Below are 17877 nucleotides of genomic sequence, written 5' to 3'. Positions count from 1 at the left end.
GATGCCATCTTTCATAATACTACAGTGGTAAAAAATCACATAGTGCTGGGAGTGTTTCAGTAGTAAATAAAGTAAAGGTAGTGTCTTATCCATAATTTGGCTAAAGACTATTTCTTTTCAAGTTGATTCAACAATCACTTATTAAACACCTGTTGAAAATACACTATTAGATAAGTTAGTGTGGTATGGGCAAAATATATTTAAAGTTACAGTAAAATGTAATTCTCCATAAGTGAGTTCCTTCCCAAATTTTATAGAGATAATAAGTAACAATTTCCTCATTAGAAACTGAGCTACTACTTTGCACTAACTATACACATACACACACACACAGTCTCTCTCGCATACACACACACACATCAACCATTAATAAAAAATTCATTGGCACATTAAAAAAAATCTTGCTCCCGCCCATGAACAGCCTAACAAACAGCATTTTAATGAGTGGGTGAACCCTTGTGATTAATGATTGTACAGAAGAAAATTCATGTTTTCTTGGAATGAGGGTCTGGTGTTGAGCTGTTCAACTACTTCAGTTTGAAGCTCTTACCTATTGCTTCCATGATCTATGCTTCTCTCAAAAATAAAAATAGGTAGATATCCTGTACGACTAATTATCTAATCAGACTTGGTAATTCTTCATTACTATATGCAAATTGTTCTTCAACTGGAATTACCCGTAGTCAAGACTATGTCTTTAACTGTCTCATTTGACTTCTGAGATGTCAGTTTTCAGCTATACTTGTCATTTTTTTCTTGTTGAAATTCAAACATTTTATTTGTATTTCTATCTTCAGAGACATCCTTGTTACATTTCACATTGTTTTTGATAGATGATATTTAGGAAGAGTATTGGTAATCTAGATTAACTTCTTGGGAATGTGATCAGAATTCAATGTTAACTGAATTAAGACAGCTAATTCAGGTGATATAACAGTACATAGATAAATACCTTCTTTCGTGCATTGTAATGAGACAATCTAAAAATACAACTTTGTAAAAACAATTTTGGCAGTACTGATGTTTGAGTTTAGGGCCTCACACTTGCTTGGGCAAATATTCTGCTACTTAAGCCACACTTCCAGTTCCTTATTTATTTTTTTAGTAGGGTCTCATGGGATTATATGCATGTATTACCACCCCTGAAAGAATAATATTTTAGTCGACAAAATATAATTGTTAGGAAAGAGTTTTAAAAGCAGTGCTGATAGTTGTAGAAGTGTTGCATACAAAAGAATTGCACTTTGCAAACAACAGAATAATGTTACTTTCCTGTCTTGGTTTTGAGTTCAGTCTCCTGAAAGAGGTCATCACCACGACCAGACTATGGTAAATTCCTTAGACTCCTGTGGAAACTATTGGAAATTGTGGGAAATATAAAATAGCCTGTAGGTTTCATTGTGTAACCAATTAGTAGATAAAGATGGCAAGAATGGTCAAAATGGGACCTCAAGAGCCTGCGAATGTCATGTGAACAAGGCCAACACTACAGGTGGAGATGAGGAAGGCTATTGACTTTAGACAGGATTTTTGACAAAGGAAGAAATGAATTTTTCTAGGAAAATACAGCAGACTTAACAGCAGTAGGACTTCTCATTCACCTAACAGATGCTCATCATGGGGTCAGAAGCCACTGTAATATCTTGTATTAGTAAGAATTTTTCTCTTTTTATATTAATTTTGGAGTAAGTTGTATGATGTAGTCAGTGTTCCTTATAAGTGAACAATCAGCCTCTAAACATAATGGAGTGAATTTCCTAGTTTTCTGAATATGGCAACAACTCTGATTTTTCTTCCACATGAATTAACATTTATGGAGAATTAGTAATCTCTCAGTGTTGGTCTTAGGGACAGGTTTTTGTTCAGCGTAATAATTCTGTCATAGCAGGTTCTAACAGCAGCATTTATTAAGATGTGATAGTACTGAAATACCTTTGATGTATAAATTTAGACAATGATAGTGCTGTTATAGCTCCATAACAATATTTAAAGTTAGCCTAGAAAGTAAATATTTAAATTACTTATGTACTAATGTCTCATTTATTAAAAGTTGAACAGAAAGCTGTACTCTATTATTAAATTACTTTCATATTAAAAGATAAATTTTTAGAAAATAATTGTGAAGCTTTTACTCTATTTAGATTGTTTTCTGCCATAATAACCAAATAGAGTAAATTTTCTTGTTATAAAGACAAAAAAAATGGGCTGGGGATATGGCCTAGTGGCAACAGTGCTTCGTGCCTCGTATACATGCAGCCCTGGGTTCGATTCCTCAGCACCACGTATATAGAAAATGGCCAGAAGTGGCGCTGTGGCTCAAGTGGCAGAGTGCTAGCCTTGAGCAAGAAGAAGCCAGGGACAGTGCTCAGGCCCTGAGTCCAAGGCCCAGGACTGGCAAAAAAAAAACAACAAAACAAAAAAAACACAAAAAAATGCTGTTTATACTCTAATGTAACTGTGTTCATGAACATATCTGGGAAGCTATGTATATGTATATATATATTTTTTATTTTAGTTTGACTAACAAAAGTATATATTTTCACAAGACATAGCTCACTTAAATGTATTTTGGTTAGTCACATAACTTTATAAGAAAAATATTGTTCTATTGGTTTAAAAATAATTGTCTCGTGAGAGTCATTCTCCTATGTAAAGGTATACTTAAAGCAGTAAAATAATTTTTTTCCACATTATTATAATCTGGATATCTTCAGACTAAAACAACTTTGTATTACTTTATTGCATATGAAAAAATATTGTATAAGTTTTTATTTTTAATATGAAGGTACAATTTATAAAAATTGACATGTCAAACAACATTTATCATTCTATAAAGAATGAATAATCATAGTTAACATAAAAATATAGAATATTGTTGAAGTATAAGAATAGTAGAATGGTAGCTTAACCAGTTCAACATAGATTTCAGAAATTAGTATGCTCTATATTACACTTAGAGATATAGGATTTTTTCTTTTTATTTTATATATGTAAAGTAGTACCCTCCTTCATCAATGCAGAAAGTAATGATTATTTTACATGTATAGTTTAGCTTAGCCTTTGATGTACTTAAACCACAATAGAGTAGCCTATATAGTTATTTCAAAAAACAAAATTAAGAAAAGGCACTACTGGTTTTTTTTTGTTTTGTTTTTTTTTGGCCAGTCCTAGGCCGTGAAATCAGGGCCTGAGCACTGTCCCTGGCTTCTTTTTTGCTCAAGGCTAGCACTCTGCCACTTGAGCCACAGCGCAACTTCTGGCCATTTTCTGTATATGTGGTGCTGAGGAATCGAACCCAGGGCCTCATGTATATGAGGCAAGCACTCTTGCCACTAGGCCATACCCCAGCCCCGCACTACTGTTTTTAAGTGAGGATTTTTACTGCATACTGCCAATTAATAGAGAAAAGGTTGAGTTAGAGATTATGATTAAATTACAAAATCTTTTAACATTTTAGTCACAGCATCACTGAGTTGCCTATATTCTCATCTATTATACTCTTGTAAAATAGAATTTCAGCTCGTGATTTTTAAGCATATAGAAGTGGCTAGTATAATTTTGAAACATAGATAAATACATTATTTCACTTTGAAGTGGCTTTTTAAAAAGATTCAAGAAATATTTAAAATGCAATAGTATGACAATAATAAAGCTCACAATTATTTTAGTCATAAGAATTCACTTTTTTAATAAAACAAAATCACCTGTATTATAAATTTTGGGTGAACAATTTGAGTAGTAAAACAATTATTTTCCTATGTATGCATTACTTTCATAGTATTATAGTTCAACTGAAATATTTCAGAACTTTACCCTTTAAATAATTTTTTAGTATTCGTTTTATAACCTGACTAGGGAAAATAGATGAAGAGAAACATTTCCTCTTCCATTTAGAAAATGGGAGTTAAAGACTCCTACTTTCAACAAGTACTTTAAAAATTAAATTTATAGAATGTATTAACTTGTATCCTATATGGAAATTTATTTGAAAATAATTTGCTTTAAATTATGCTTTTAAGAAAGTTAATATAACTCAATTAAACATAATTATATTGATATTCAATACAAAAATCAAATCTAATATCTGTACATATCAAATAACTTCTAGAATAGTCAATTTTCATCTAAGGCAAGTTCCTACACAAACATAACCTTGACCATGTGGTGATTATCACCCCATTGTTTTTGTGTTTTTATATAACTTATGCCTTTATAATTTGGCAGTTGAACTTCAGGGTGATTTAGAAATATTTTGATATATACCCAATTATTACTTATTAAAGTTATAAATGTAAATTTTTACTAAACAGAAGTTTACATTTTATAAAGAATGATAAGGGAGATAAGAAGTTCATTAACTTTATGTTTGGATATATTTTACATTTTGATATTTCAAGGCTTTCAGTTTCTCAGTTATTCATAAAATAGTTACCATACGTCAAAAACTATTTTTTGGTGTGCACTATTTTTTAAGTTTCAATGCTTTAACTATAAAATGTTGATACCTTTCACAGTCAAACATATATTCACTTTTGATTACTTTTAAAAATTACTTGGTCCTTTTAAAATATTGTCTTCTTCCTAAATGTAGCTATTACAATTTATAAAAGAGACATTTGTTTTCCCTTTAAATTATATATATATGTATATATATTGACAAGTAATGAATAAAATTTACCACGTTCCCCACTTCCTCTCACCCTTGATCCTTCTACCAGTCTTTGGCTCTCAGACAACCAAAATTAAGGTGATACAAACCCATAAAAGTTCCTTTAAAAAATAGGTATGCAGAGAAATGTCATCTTCAAAATGGATTGAGTCGTATTCCAGTTCCTAAAGGTGAGAATGGATTCACCTTTGCCCACATCAAAGCATCATTCAGTGAGATAGCAGATTTCCCATCTTCAAGGAAATATACAGGGCCCTATATATAGCAAAACGTTGGAAAAGAAAAGATGAATTGGTAATTTTCAATGTCATTTTAAAATTCCAGAAACAGAACCACTGCAATGAGAAACCACAAGTGATTTTTAAGTAATGTTAAATAGAATTGAAGAATATGAGAACAGTTTGTTTTGTTTTAAATGCTACTAGCTATAGAAATATTTTCAAATACAATAGTGTTATGCCATTATTACCTGATGTCTAGCAAAATATAATTTAATTCTATCTTCTTTATATATAGTAGTGCTATCAACCATAGTCATTATTAATTAATGGCCACAAAGATAATGTATTTTGTAAAAGTGTATAACTTAAATATAGCCACTATTTTATTTTCATCTTGTAGCCTATGTCAACATAGTTGAAGAAATTCTTAAAACCAGGATCTTGATCTTTGATCTTGTGATTTAGAAGATAATACATGTACATTTTATGAGCCTTTAAATAACTTAAAATTATATTTGTTCATGTGATTTAAGGCCATATTTATATTTTATCTATATCAATGAATATATATGTCCAGAGTAATCATACAAACAATATTCTTGAAAAAATATAGCTTATAGACCATGAAAGTAAAAATTTAATTTTATGAACTAGGTTATAAATCAACCATAGTTTCATTATAGAATCAAAAGATACACTTGTTAACAAATTAATTTTAGATATTGGAAAGAACATCACAGCTGTAGGTAGATACATTCAAGTTTGTACTTGGAATTTAGTAATAATAGCTTACACACATTAATTCCTTGTTGAAATTGAAATTTCCTGGGAGGTAGCAATACATCTCCATTAGACATGTTTGTTAATTTACATGAAAAAATTGGACAATCATTTCCTGAATGTAGGTTTGGTACAGAAGGGTTAGCTGACCTAATGGTCATCTGGCTATCGTAGGTGGAGGAAAGGAACATCATATCCCCTGTATTAAAATGGCACAGAATGCAAAGTGAGTGGACTAAAATACATTCCAGAACTTACATAAGTTTCAATCTTCATTATGTAACTGAATTTACTGTTTTGATTCTTTATGAACCCAAATGAATAATAAAGTTATATGCAAATATGTGCCCTAAATGTTGGCACATACTGCTGTTGTCTTATGAAGACTTTGATCCACAATGGCCTATACATTCTTCATTGGCCTATCATGTGAATATTAGTTTGGTGTTTTTTTTTTAAGCATTACATTAGAAATAGGAGAATCTATTTACTAAGATGTGTGCATTACTGGGAAGTGGAACTCTTCTAGTTTGATCCATATTCTCCCCTAGTCCCTCATATGACTCCTTAATGTTTACTTCCTGAGGACTCCTATAACTAGTGCTGCAAGCTGATGGAGATGTCTCTACTTGAAGATAATTACACTCCTGGGTTTCAGTGAGAGTGTCTGGGATCTTTCTTAATCATCAATTTGATTGTACATTAGGGACCATTCTTTGGGAGTTAGTTATCCCCATGATGGTTCTCAATGCTTTTAACTGCTGAAAGCTCAGAAACTCATGGTAAGAATATGCATAATATATTCATTTGTGACATATCTACATACCACTTTTTATTGTTTTGTATTTATACAGCACAAATTTAAAAATTAAATAAGAATATCTATTACTATTGAGATTGTTCCTTTCTCTTATTTAACACTCCTCAGGGTAAGACATATCTGTACTTTAAAGCACATTTTAACTAGACATACATGTCATTGGCTATTTTGTGTACTTATTAAATGAACTGCTTCCATGATAACAATACAATGACTCTCTCTCTCTCTCTTTCTCTCTCTCTCTCTCTTCCTGTCTCTCTCTCTGAATTTAGTTTAGAGAGAAAGTACAATTTACACTATTATGGAACACACCAATAGCATTTGGGGGGGGGCAAGACTCATGCCTTTTCACATTTACCTACTTTTATTTTTGGTTGTGGGGCTTGAACTCAGAACCTTGGTGTTGTCCCTGAGCCTCTTTGTACTCCTGGCTAGTGCTCTACTAATTGAGTCACAGTGCCTGTATTTTTTTTTAACTGAGTGGATAATTGGAGATAAGAGTCTCATGGGGACTTTTCTTCCCAGGCTGGCTTTGAGCTATGATCCTCAGATCTCAGCCTCCTGAATAGCTAGAATTAGGGTTTCAAAAAGAAATGCACAATTTATGTCTAACAGATTGTACCTGGATTTTCAATCCTGTAAAACAAGAGATGTGAATATCAGAATGACTGGGAAGATTTGATCCGGTCACATAATCAGGTCCAGTCATTCCTGGGAGTGCTTCTTCTTTTAGTCTCTTTAGCAAAGTTGCATAAACATTTCTTTGGGAATCAGAAGGAGGTGTGTCCAGAGAGTCTTCTGATCTATATTTTCAACAGATGTTTAAATTTCACTTTTGTAGAATCACACAATGGACACTGATTAGAAATAGACTCTAGTGATAACTAAGTTTTCCTTTATATATGGAGGCAAATTTAGTTGAGACTTAAGAGAGAGAAAAAGAGACTTTAAAAAAGGCAGGAAGGAGAATCATCAGTACTGAATACATGCTAAACAAATCATCATTCATTATACAGCTAAAATTGAAAAAGTGACACAGTGTCAATGGTTTTGTCAACAATAGTAAATCCCTTCTACAGTCCAATTGTTACAGCAAATTCACTCACTGGTTGCTGAGCTGTGTGCATACTCGCCACGCATCCAGTTCCTCAGAAAGCTGCTCAAGTTTTAAAGGTACTGACACCACTCGACGTTTTAAGAGCTGACTGAAAAGTGAAAAAGATATTACCATCTGACATAAAGCTCCCTTACATATTTAGAATTTAAGGCCTTCGAAAGTTCCACATGCTTAAGAAACACTGGTGTGATGAGGGACTGAATATAGAAATAAATGGGCTGCATAATGTATGGAAAATGGTTGACAAGCCTAGCAAGACTGAGTAATGACCACAGTATATGAGAACATTTAAACATGACCCCGATCACTAATGGGACCATTAAAAGCAAAGATCTCAGGAAAAAGAGATGTGAAAAGAAAGATAATTTTAATTCTGAGAAGGCTGAATGTAAGGATGGAGTTCAGCAGGCTGCTTTATAAACACAAATGATATGGTATATCTGGATATAAAATGGAGTCATTTTTCATAAAGGGAATAGGCAAAACAAAAATGATGTTTCTGGATAAAAAGAGGGAAGAGAAGAGGAATAGAGACATCGGGGGAAAGTGAGAAGGGAGACAAGAAGGAAAGGGAAGGAACAGATAATGAAAAACTGACGGTTATCTATCTATCTATCTATCTATCTATCTATCTATCTATCTATCTATCTATCTATCTATCTATCCATCCATCCATCCATCCATCCACCTACCTACCTACCTACCTACCTACCTACCTACCTACCTACCTACCTACCTATCTACCTGGTTATGGAAATATGGCAGTAAGACAAGACATAAAGATGGAATTGTCACCATAGAGAAATTTGTCTAAGAAAGTGTTTTGCAGTCTAGCATTCACCCTTGCCTCTGTCCTGCTTAGATAATGGACATAAGATATGGAGATTTAGCAGTTATCTTGTGATCATGAGGAAAGAATCCAAGAATGTCAGAGTGAAAAGAAGGAAGAATCCAGGATTTCAAAAGAATTAGTGGACGGTTTCAGCAGTCCTAGAATGCCTGTTTAGAATGTCCTGACATGTATGACTAATATATATCCACGTACATAGATAATATTAGAATTTTCATCATTGATAAGCTAAAATCATCTTAATAATTATTTTTTTCTTATTGTAATTATATGTGAAACATTAATACTATAATAATGGATTTAGTGCTTCTGATTCACTTGAAGGCTATCTATCTTGGCAAAAGAAATTTCTCGAATTTCATGATAGAAGTATTTTTTTTACCTTGTGTATTCATAAAGTGCTGGAACAATGTTTTGGTACTGTCTCCTGATAGCCAACAAAGCACCAGTATAACCACATAGGATTAGTAACTCATTTCGAGCTCTAAAAGAGAATATACATACATTTTAGTTCTACAATGTAGAGTAAAAATACTATTCATGGATATAGTTCATGTACTTTTTAGACATTTGTGTTATATATTTTAATGTAAAAAAAGCCATTAAGTAGGATTTAACCCTTCCTTGCTTGTTTTTCTGTACTCCCAATTGTGTTTGTTTTCTTTTTTGAGGGAGGGGTTGCTGTGCTAGGACTTGAACCCAGTTTGTCACACAAATTAAGAAAATATTGCTTTATTGTTGACTTACATCCTCCAACCATCTTCTGACTTTTTTATGTTATTTATCTTTCACTTACTTCTTTTGTCAGTTTTAGGAATTCATAGCAAATTGTGCAGACTGCAGGAAATGACAAAAATTACCGACACTATTTCATATTGAAGAGATTTTTCCAGGTTCCCAGGCTTCCGTGTTATCATTTTCATGTATTGAAACAAAAATAAAATCCTGAATACCTTCTTACAAATTATGCCCACATCTCTAGAGCTTTTGTTATAGGAAGCTCAATGTCTGTAAAGTGGTATTATTAGTGTGTGTGTGTGTGTGTGTGTGTGTGTGTGTGTGTGTGTGTGCTGGTACTGAGACTGGAACTCAGAGCTTTGCAAAAAATTCTTGCTGGGTATTTTCAATTATCCATTGCTTGAGCTATACCTCCTCCACTCAAGCTCTCTTACCACCTAATTGTAGACAGTGGCTTTGAACTGCCATCCTCCAGGTTCAAAGTCCTGAGTACTTAACATTACAGGTATGAGCCATCAGTACTAGGATGGTACTTACAAATGGTACCTATTTCTTCTTTCTATCTTGTGTGTTTCCCTCCATCATACTATGATGAGCATAGAAGTGAAAATTTCATAACTATGACATTTTTTTTCTTGAGAATGTGAGATCTTCAACCATTTATAAACTCTGATAAAGTTAGTCTTTGTAGAATCAGGTATGTATGTCTGTTTGAATGTCTATACACACAAATATATAAGCTCATATACTAGATATTGCTGAATAACACCTCAAATATGTATTATTCATTTCAAGTAGACCTCTGTATTTTTATTAAGAATATTACAAAACTACTAATGTAATTTTTTTTCCCAATTCCAGGGCTTGAACTCGGGGCCTGAGCCCTGTCCTTGGCTTCCTTTTGCTCAAGGCTAGAACTCTACCACTTGAGCATAGTGCCACTTCTGGCCTTTTCTATATATGTGGTGCTGAGGAATCGAACGCAGGGCTTCATGTATACGAGGCAAGCACTTTACCACTAGGCCATATTCCCAGCCCTAATGTAATTATTCTTCAAGAGCCAACCACCTGCCAATATAATCCTTTCTTCATTGTCAGTACCATTTTAAACCATTGCATTGACATTCATTGTATTTTTGAGGAAAAGTACTCACTCAGTACATGCATGCATGATTAATTTTTCAGTACGAATATAACTCAATAGGTCAAGCACAGGGTAAATAGTGTCCAATGTCCAATTTGAACTACTGATGTAGTCTAGAAAACAAAATCAAGTAAAATATTTTTAAGATAATGGTTTCCAAACTTGTTCCTTCAATTATTTATACAGTTATTTCTCTACCATCCCATCCTATCTCTATAGAGGTATTTTCTTTTCACTGTCTCTCAAGTCCCCATACCATAAAATCAGAAGAGATGCCACATTTTCACATCAGTAATCTCTCTTTTGAGGATCAAAAGTGGCAAATGCTAGTTATAAAAATGAATAAACAGACCAAATAGATGTGAACATTTAAGAATTATACTACCAACTAAACTTACCTTTGACAAAGTCAATACCAATAGGAAGAGCTTTCTCAGGCTCTTGACTTAGTAAGTAATACTTTATAGTTTCAAATACATTGCCATTTGTATGGGCTGCCTCAGCTAATCGCAAACACTCCTGTACAGTGGGTAGCTTACACTAGAAAATAATTGAGTGAACAGCAATGTTAGTAAGATTTATTGGAACAAAAGCAGTTGTATAAATATTAAATAATGTTTATACTCAGTCTCTCTAGCATTATTACAGTTGCCCAAAATACATGTAAATGCAATTACTTGTAAATGGAAATATTTATTAAAAACACCTACAGTATCAAGTAATAATAAATGAGGTCAGTAATTAATGAGTCATGTTTTCATCACAAAAATCCACAGTAAAAGAGGTAGAATTAAATTGCCCTACTGTAAAATTATGATTTGGCAAGTCCAGTGGAATTAGTTCCTTTTAGAATAAATATACTGACAAAAGCTACATCAATTATGGCAAGCATGAAAGCTCATCATCGCATGTCCGCTACATTGTAAGTTCACCTTGAATGCAGGTTAAACCACTTTAATTCAAGGAGGCTAGAAATGTCAGGCTCTAAAATTTAACACCTTTAGGTCCATGAAATTTCAGTACTAAAGCATGAAAATAAATGTATATTAATTTTTTGGTAAAAATAAAAATTTTAAACAAAGCTGGGCACTGGTGGTTCACTGTAATCCTAGTTTCTGAGGAGTATCGGAGGACTGTAGTGCAAAGCTAGCCTGGGAAGAAAAGTTCCTGAGATTCTTATTTTCATTTTCAAATAGAATATAGAACAAATTCTTTTCCTGTGTTAGAATTCCAAAAATTATTTACATAACATTGTTTTTAATATTCCTTGTGAAGTTGTATAATCATTAACATGTGCACAGATATTCATTTATCTTTCCAAAGAGCTACAAATTTAAGCAAAAATTGATCATATTTTTTCAGAGTGGAGGCTGAAGACCAAGTGAATACTATCTGCCCTTGTCTTTGGGATGGGTCTACAATACAAAGTTAGATAGGGGGAGGATGTTCTGAATGTTTTTGTAACTGCATGGAAATATGACCATAATTTTTTAATTAAACATTTTTCTTTATTGTCAACGTGTGGTACAGAGGGGTTACAGATTCATATGTAAGGCAGTGAGTACATTTCTTGTTCAACTTGTTATCTCCTCCCTCATTCTCCCCCCTCTCCTCCCCATCCCCCTTTCCCCCTGAATTGGGCACTTGATTTACACCAAATGGTTTTGTAAGAATTGCTTTTGGAATGGTTTGTCTTTTGTCCTTTGTCTCTCAATTTTGGTATTCCCTTTACTTTCCCCAGTTTTAATACCTGTATAAACAGTATCCAGGGTATTTGGATGAGATATAGTGGTAGCAAGGGTACAGGAAGGGAATACAAGAGAAACAAAACAATAAAAAAAGACAAAAATAAAAAAATACAAAAGGTATGGTTTCACATGGGATGATAATAGTTACAACAGTGGTTACAACTCTTGTCTCTGGAATGTGGAATTCATTTCACTTGGCATCATTTTATGTGATCATATGGGTGCAGCTGTTGGGGTATTTTGATCTTTTACCATGACTGGCCTACTCCTGTACTAGCTATTCCCTATGAGGGACACCATAGGGTTTATGCTTCTTTGGGTCTGAGTTACTTCACTTAATATGATTTTTTCCAAGTCCTTTCATTTCCTTACGAATGGGGCAGTGAATATGACCATAATTAATAGTATATATTTCAAATTAGATCAAAGAGTAAATGATCTTGACAAAAAGAAATGATAGGTATTTGAAAAAAATAGGTGTGTAACATCTCTAGATTTATTTTTCACTATTAATGCATATAATAAAATATGACTGACTCTCCAGATATGCACTATGATTATTTTTCAACAACAAATAAAATAATATGCCAAGTACTGGTGGCTAATGCCTATAAAATTCAGGAGGCTGAGATTTAAGGGCTGCAGTTTGAAGTCAACCCAGGCAGATAAATCCATGAGACTCATATCTCCAACTAAACTAGCAAAAAGCCAGAACTGGAGCCAACTTTGAGTGCAAACCTCAAGCAAGAGTACCAAGCCCTGTGTTCAAGCCCCCAATGAAATAAAGAAAAAACAAATAATACCAAATCTGTATAACTTTAGGTTGTTATGTAACCTCTCTAAGTGTTTACTTTAACATTTATATCCCTTGCTTCAGAGGACATATAAACATAAAAACACTACAGAATAATTGCAATCTTTCTTCCATATCATCTGTAGTTTTTTTTTTGTTTTTGTTTTTTTTGTTTTGCCAATCCTGGGGCTTGGACTCAGGGCCTGAGCACTGTCCCTGGCTTCTTTTTGCTCAAGGTTAGCACTCTACCACTTGAGCCACAGTGTCAGTTCTGGCTTTTTCTATATATATGGTGGTGCTGAGGAATTGAACCAAGGCTTCATGTATATGAGGCAAGCACCCTACCATTAGGGCATATTCCCAGCTCCATCCTCTGTAGTTTAAATGTAAAATTTGCAATTAGGTTTACACACTAATTTTTTACACAGAGGTATAAAAAGAAGTTAAAATATCCCATAATCTCTGATTCTACTGGTTAGATTAACTTTGGACAATTATCTTTTGGACAAGTATGTTCCCTTATGTTGCATACCAACCCCCCCCCCCACACAAACACACACACCTCTATCCAAACACTGTGTACATTTTTTATCTATCTATCTATCTATCTATCTATCTATCTATCTATCTTTCTATTATCTATCTATATTAATATAATACTCAGTAAATGTAAGTTGTTAAATGAATAGGGCCACTCACCTACAGAGGAAAACTGAATGTGTGTGTGTGTGTGTGTGTGTGTGTGTGTGTGCATGCACTTTTCCCATAGGCTGTTCATTAACTATTCTGCAAGTAAGTTCATTCATGGTTATTTAAAAAATCAGATTATATATGTATGGATATTTTTATATGCTAGGTTTTAACAATATCTTATGGCCATTTACTCTTATTTACAGAAAGTCTTGTGATATGTTTGTGTGTACTATTCGCAAAGAAGTATAGGAATATGCTAGTAGCTATATAAACTATCTTCCCACTGTTAAACATTTTTTAATTTTTATGTATAATGCTAGTATATCAATTTCTATATTTTATAAAATCATAGTTTTTAATCACTCTAGAATAATGTACATGGTTTACTTTGCCTCATGAATGCTTTTCAAGCTCTAAAGTCATTTGTCTTGAAAAGCTTTTATAGTCCTACTTTCAGATGCAAGGGTCTGGGACTTAAGTGTTAGACTTAATAAAACTTTTACTCCAACTTTAAGTCATTTGTCCAAGTTTGTTTCTTCTATGAGTTTGTTTTCTCTGTAAAGCAAATCCAAAAATCCTGTTTTTCACATTTCAATACATTTATAAATTATGATTTATTAAAAAAATTGCAAAACCTTAGAAAAAAGACAATTGTTACTTCTTAATGTTATCATTTTTGTTGAATTTATAAGGAAGCCAATAGGACTACATATTCATTTTTTTCTGTACAAATGTGTATTTGCTTGAATCTAAAATTAATTGAATCATGATATTGTATTTCAAACTGTAACCTGTAATATCCTCACCCTACCTTGTTATGAAGATCATTTATTTCTTCAGTACACCCTGGATAGAATGCACAGAGTTTTACTAAATGCAGTTCGCTGTCAGGAATCATTAGGAGAAGATCAGCTGCCAAATTCCTGCTTGCATAGGAGAAAGAGCAACTTTATTAAGGACATACTCTGAAAATAACATTTATAATTTTCAAAAGAGGGCTCACACATGTTAAAGTATTAAAAGTACTTTAGTCCTAAGGTATTAAAAGTACTTCAGTACTAAAGAGCTACAAGTGTTAAAATATCTACAGATATGTTCTGTATAAACCTTCCAAATCACCAAGGTTTTACGTTTTTTTGCCTGTATTCATCATAACTGGGAAAACCCCACAATTTTTGGTCATTCAAGGTATTGTTTAGTTTTCAAGAATTTCATATGTTAATATTCAGCCTGAGTTTAGGGTAGGTGATATTTCAAATCAGAATTTATAAACTTGTGAATGAGAGACTCTTGAGAAGGAAGCCCTTCATTTTATTTGTAAAGACTTTAAGTAACATACACGTCAGTCATTTATGCAAATAAATCACTTTGTTTTAATGTGAGAAGGGCTTATAATATAAAGAATACAGAAAAACAATAAGTATAATTTGAAACTTTGGTGTCACACTCCAAAATTAAAAGAAAAATGTACACATGAAACTACTAAAGTAGTAATATTTTATTTTATTTTTTATTATTATTATTTTTTTGGCCAGTCCTGGGCCTTGGACTCAGGGCCTGAGCACTGTCCCTGGCCTCTTCTTGCTCAAGGCCAGCACTCTGCCACTTGAGCCACAGCGCCCCCTCTGGCCGTTTTCCATATATGTGATGCTGGGGAATCGAACTGAGAGCTTCATACTCCCAGCCCCAAGTAGTAATATTTTAAACTGGGCTTATGTTAAGATTTTTAGAATAAAATGTTGGTTATCACTCTAGATCTATTACTATTGGTCAGGTAAATCTTTGAGTTATTTAATAAGTTCTAAATTATATTAGTTGACTTGTTCTTGCTAAAAACTATGAAGAGTAAAATGTATTTTCCAATACCAAAATTTTATTGCATTGAAACAATGTCCATGAGAGTACAGAGTGAGCAGTTGCTTTTACTTTAAATAAATCAGCTGTGCTAGAACTATATTTTAACTTCTATCAACCACAAGCATAATCTTGACTTATTGCCATATATTACACCTAATGTAGTGAAATTTATTGGAAATTCATTTCATAGGAAATTCATTTTTAAATTCAATATGTTTTTGAAAGTTTAGTACATTATTGGGAGATGTACACTACGGGTATATTTTTGTTTCTAAAATGATAAAGCTGAATCAAATGTTCTAAATGCTTAACTGTTACTCAGAAGAGTGTTTTTGTTTGATATCAGAATTAGTTATTTGGTACCATAAATAGAGCATATAATGTATTGTACAAGAAATTATAAAGTCATGTACTTAGATTGTAAGAACTGTTCTTACAACTCTGTAACTAGGTTTTATTTGCTACAAATTATATGCTACATATAAAGTAAGACAAAGGATTTATAAGATATGAAGGGAAACTAGAGTAATGTACAACATTATGAATAGTTAATGTGCACTTATTAATGAAGAAACATCATTTTAAATCTTCAAAATGAATACATGAATATTTAAGTAAACATTCTAACGAATTTTTAAATAATCATGCTTAAAAATAAAATTAGATAGTACCTGTATCCAACAGATGGAAAGCTAAAAGTAAAATATTTAATATTATAAATATATTTCAAACACAAAGAATAAAAACCTTTATCAGTAACTAGATGACTAATTTTCATCTTATAAAATTATGAATATTTCCTTTACACTATATACTATTGTTGGTTTATTTTTTCATTTATTTATTTATTTATTGTTAAAGTGATGTACAAAGGGGTTACAGTTTCATATGTAGGGCAGTGTGTACTCTTCTTAGTCAACTTGTTACTTCCTCCCTCATTTTCCCCTGTTGATTTACTTTTTATCTTTAGGTATCCAGCAAGGCTACAGATTTCTCTTGGGATCATTTCAGAGTACAAATTTTAGCCTAGTTAATGGTATACCTAAGACTATATAAAGGGAGAACTTTATGAAAGGAGCTATAAGTTAATAGAAGTTTTTAAAAATTATTATTACTAAAAGTAACCACTAACTAGATAAACTGAAATGGAACTACTACCTTTGGGATTGACCTAAGGTAAAAAATAGTGACCATGTAATTAGTCTTATTGTTTTTGACAGAAGGATACCTGAAAACTCAGTAGTACATAAGTGTAAACCTAAAGTTGATAGTGGGGTAGCACTATATTTTATGGTCTAACATTATTGTAAGATATGATTAAAAATAAGAACTATCACAAGACTTTCAAATTCATTCCCAAATCCAAGATTGAGACAAAAAGCACTAAAGCCAGCAGCACAACCATTTCATTACACTATGATTCACCATAGCCAAGTCAGCTTAGATGGCCTCAATGGATGATGTATGGATCAAGAAAATGTGGTAGATAGACACCATAGAATTTATTCACCTATGGAAAAGGATCATACTGTACCCTTGGTAAAGAAATGGAAAGACCTGGAAAAATTATGTTAAGTGAATTAAGTCAGACCTAGAGAGACAAAAGTTTCATATTTTTCCTTATATATAGAAGCTAGATTTAGTTGATAAATTTAACAGTAAATATGTTAGGTGGTGTTCAAGTGTATACAAATGTATTAACTGAAATGTGGTAAATTCAAAGGAAAACTCAAATAGTGGAATTCTTTATGAACTCAAAGATAAATTTCAGAAAAATAAAACACCAGGAAAAGGGTACTCAAAAGGGAGGTGGGGTTAAGGGGAAGGTGTGGGAAAATGAGGAGAAGGGGAGAATACCATAAAATAGTGCATAGCCTACAGAATTAAGAAAAATGAGGGAGAGGTAGATTGGGAGAGATGGTTGAGAATGTTGAAAAAGGTGAAGTTTATCAAAATACATTGTATTAATAAGTTGCTGTGTTAAATGGCAACTGTTTTGTACAACTACTTAAAGGTAATTTTTTTAAGCAGAATGGAAAGTCTGCCTCTTTCCTAAGTTAGCCACATATGAAGTGATACATTATCATGCTAAGAATCCACTTTAGAGATACTTTCTGCAGCTTTGAAACATTACTCTATCATTTTGAGACCTGAGGCAAACCAATCTAATTCATAGGAAGTAATGGTTTATTCCACATGAAGTGATTTGAACAGTATTTAGCAAATTGTAAGCACTATGTAGGTATTAGTCACTGTTACCGTTATTACCTGTAATGTTCAATAGTTACAGTAACCTAAATAGTTTCATCTTAACTGTAATTGTATGCATGGATGCATGATGTAAAAATGTTCAAAATCCTGACTAACAATTTTTTTAAAAAACTTCTTGAATTTTGAGGAAAAAAACTAAAGTTATTTTTATTCAACAAACATCTATTAAATAGATT

General features: G+C 32.6%; 1 protein-coding gene across 1 annotated transcript in view; it reads right to left on the bottom strand.

Moving 5' to 3' along the window:
• Positions 1 to 4483: 4483 nt before the first annotated feature.
• Wdr17 (WD repeat domain 17) overlaps positions 4484 to 17877 on the bottom strand; it is a 76011-nt gene continuing 62617 nt past the window's right edge. The window contains exons 24-30 of the mRNA XM_048330763.1: positions 14385 to 14496; positions 10738 to 10879; positions 10350 to 10452; positions 8840 to 8941; positions 7597 to 7695; positions 7113 to 7293; positions 4484 to 4924 (exon numbers count right to left, since the gene is read on the bottom strand). Of these exons, the coding sequence (XP_048186720.1) occupies positions 4805 to 4924; positions 7113 to 7293; positions 7597 to 7695; positions 8840 to 8941; positions 10350 to 10452; positions 10738 to 10879; positions 14385 to 14496 (859 nt within the window). The 3' untranslated portion in view covers positions 4484 to 4804. The remainder of the gene's footprint in view (positions 4925 to 7112; positions 7294 to 7596; positions 7696 to 8839; positions 8942 to 10349; positions 10453 to 10737; positions 10880 to 14384; positions 14497 to 17877) is intronic.

Source organism: Perognathus longimembris, chromosome 21 (assembly GCF_023159225.1).
Source record: "Perognathus longimembris pacificus isolate PPM17 chromosome 21, ASM2315922v1, whole genome shotgun sequence".
Lineage (NCBI taxonomy): Eukaryota > Metazoa > Chordata > Mammalia > Rodentia > Heteromyidae > Perognathus > Perognathus longimembris.
This window is presented reverse-complemented; position numbering and strand designations above follow the sequence as displayed.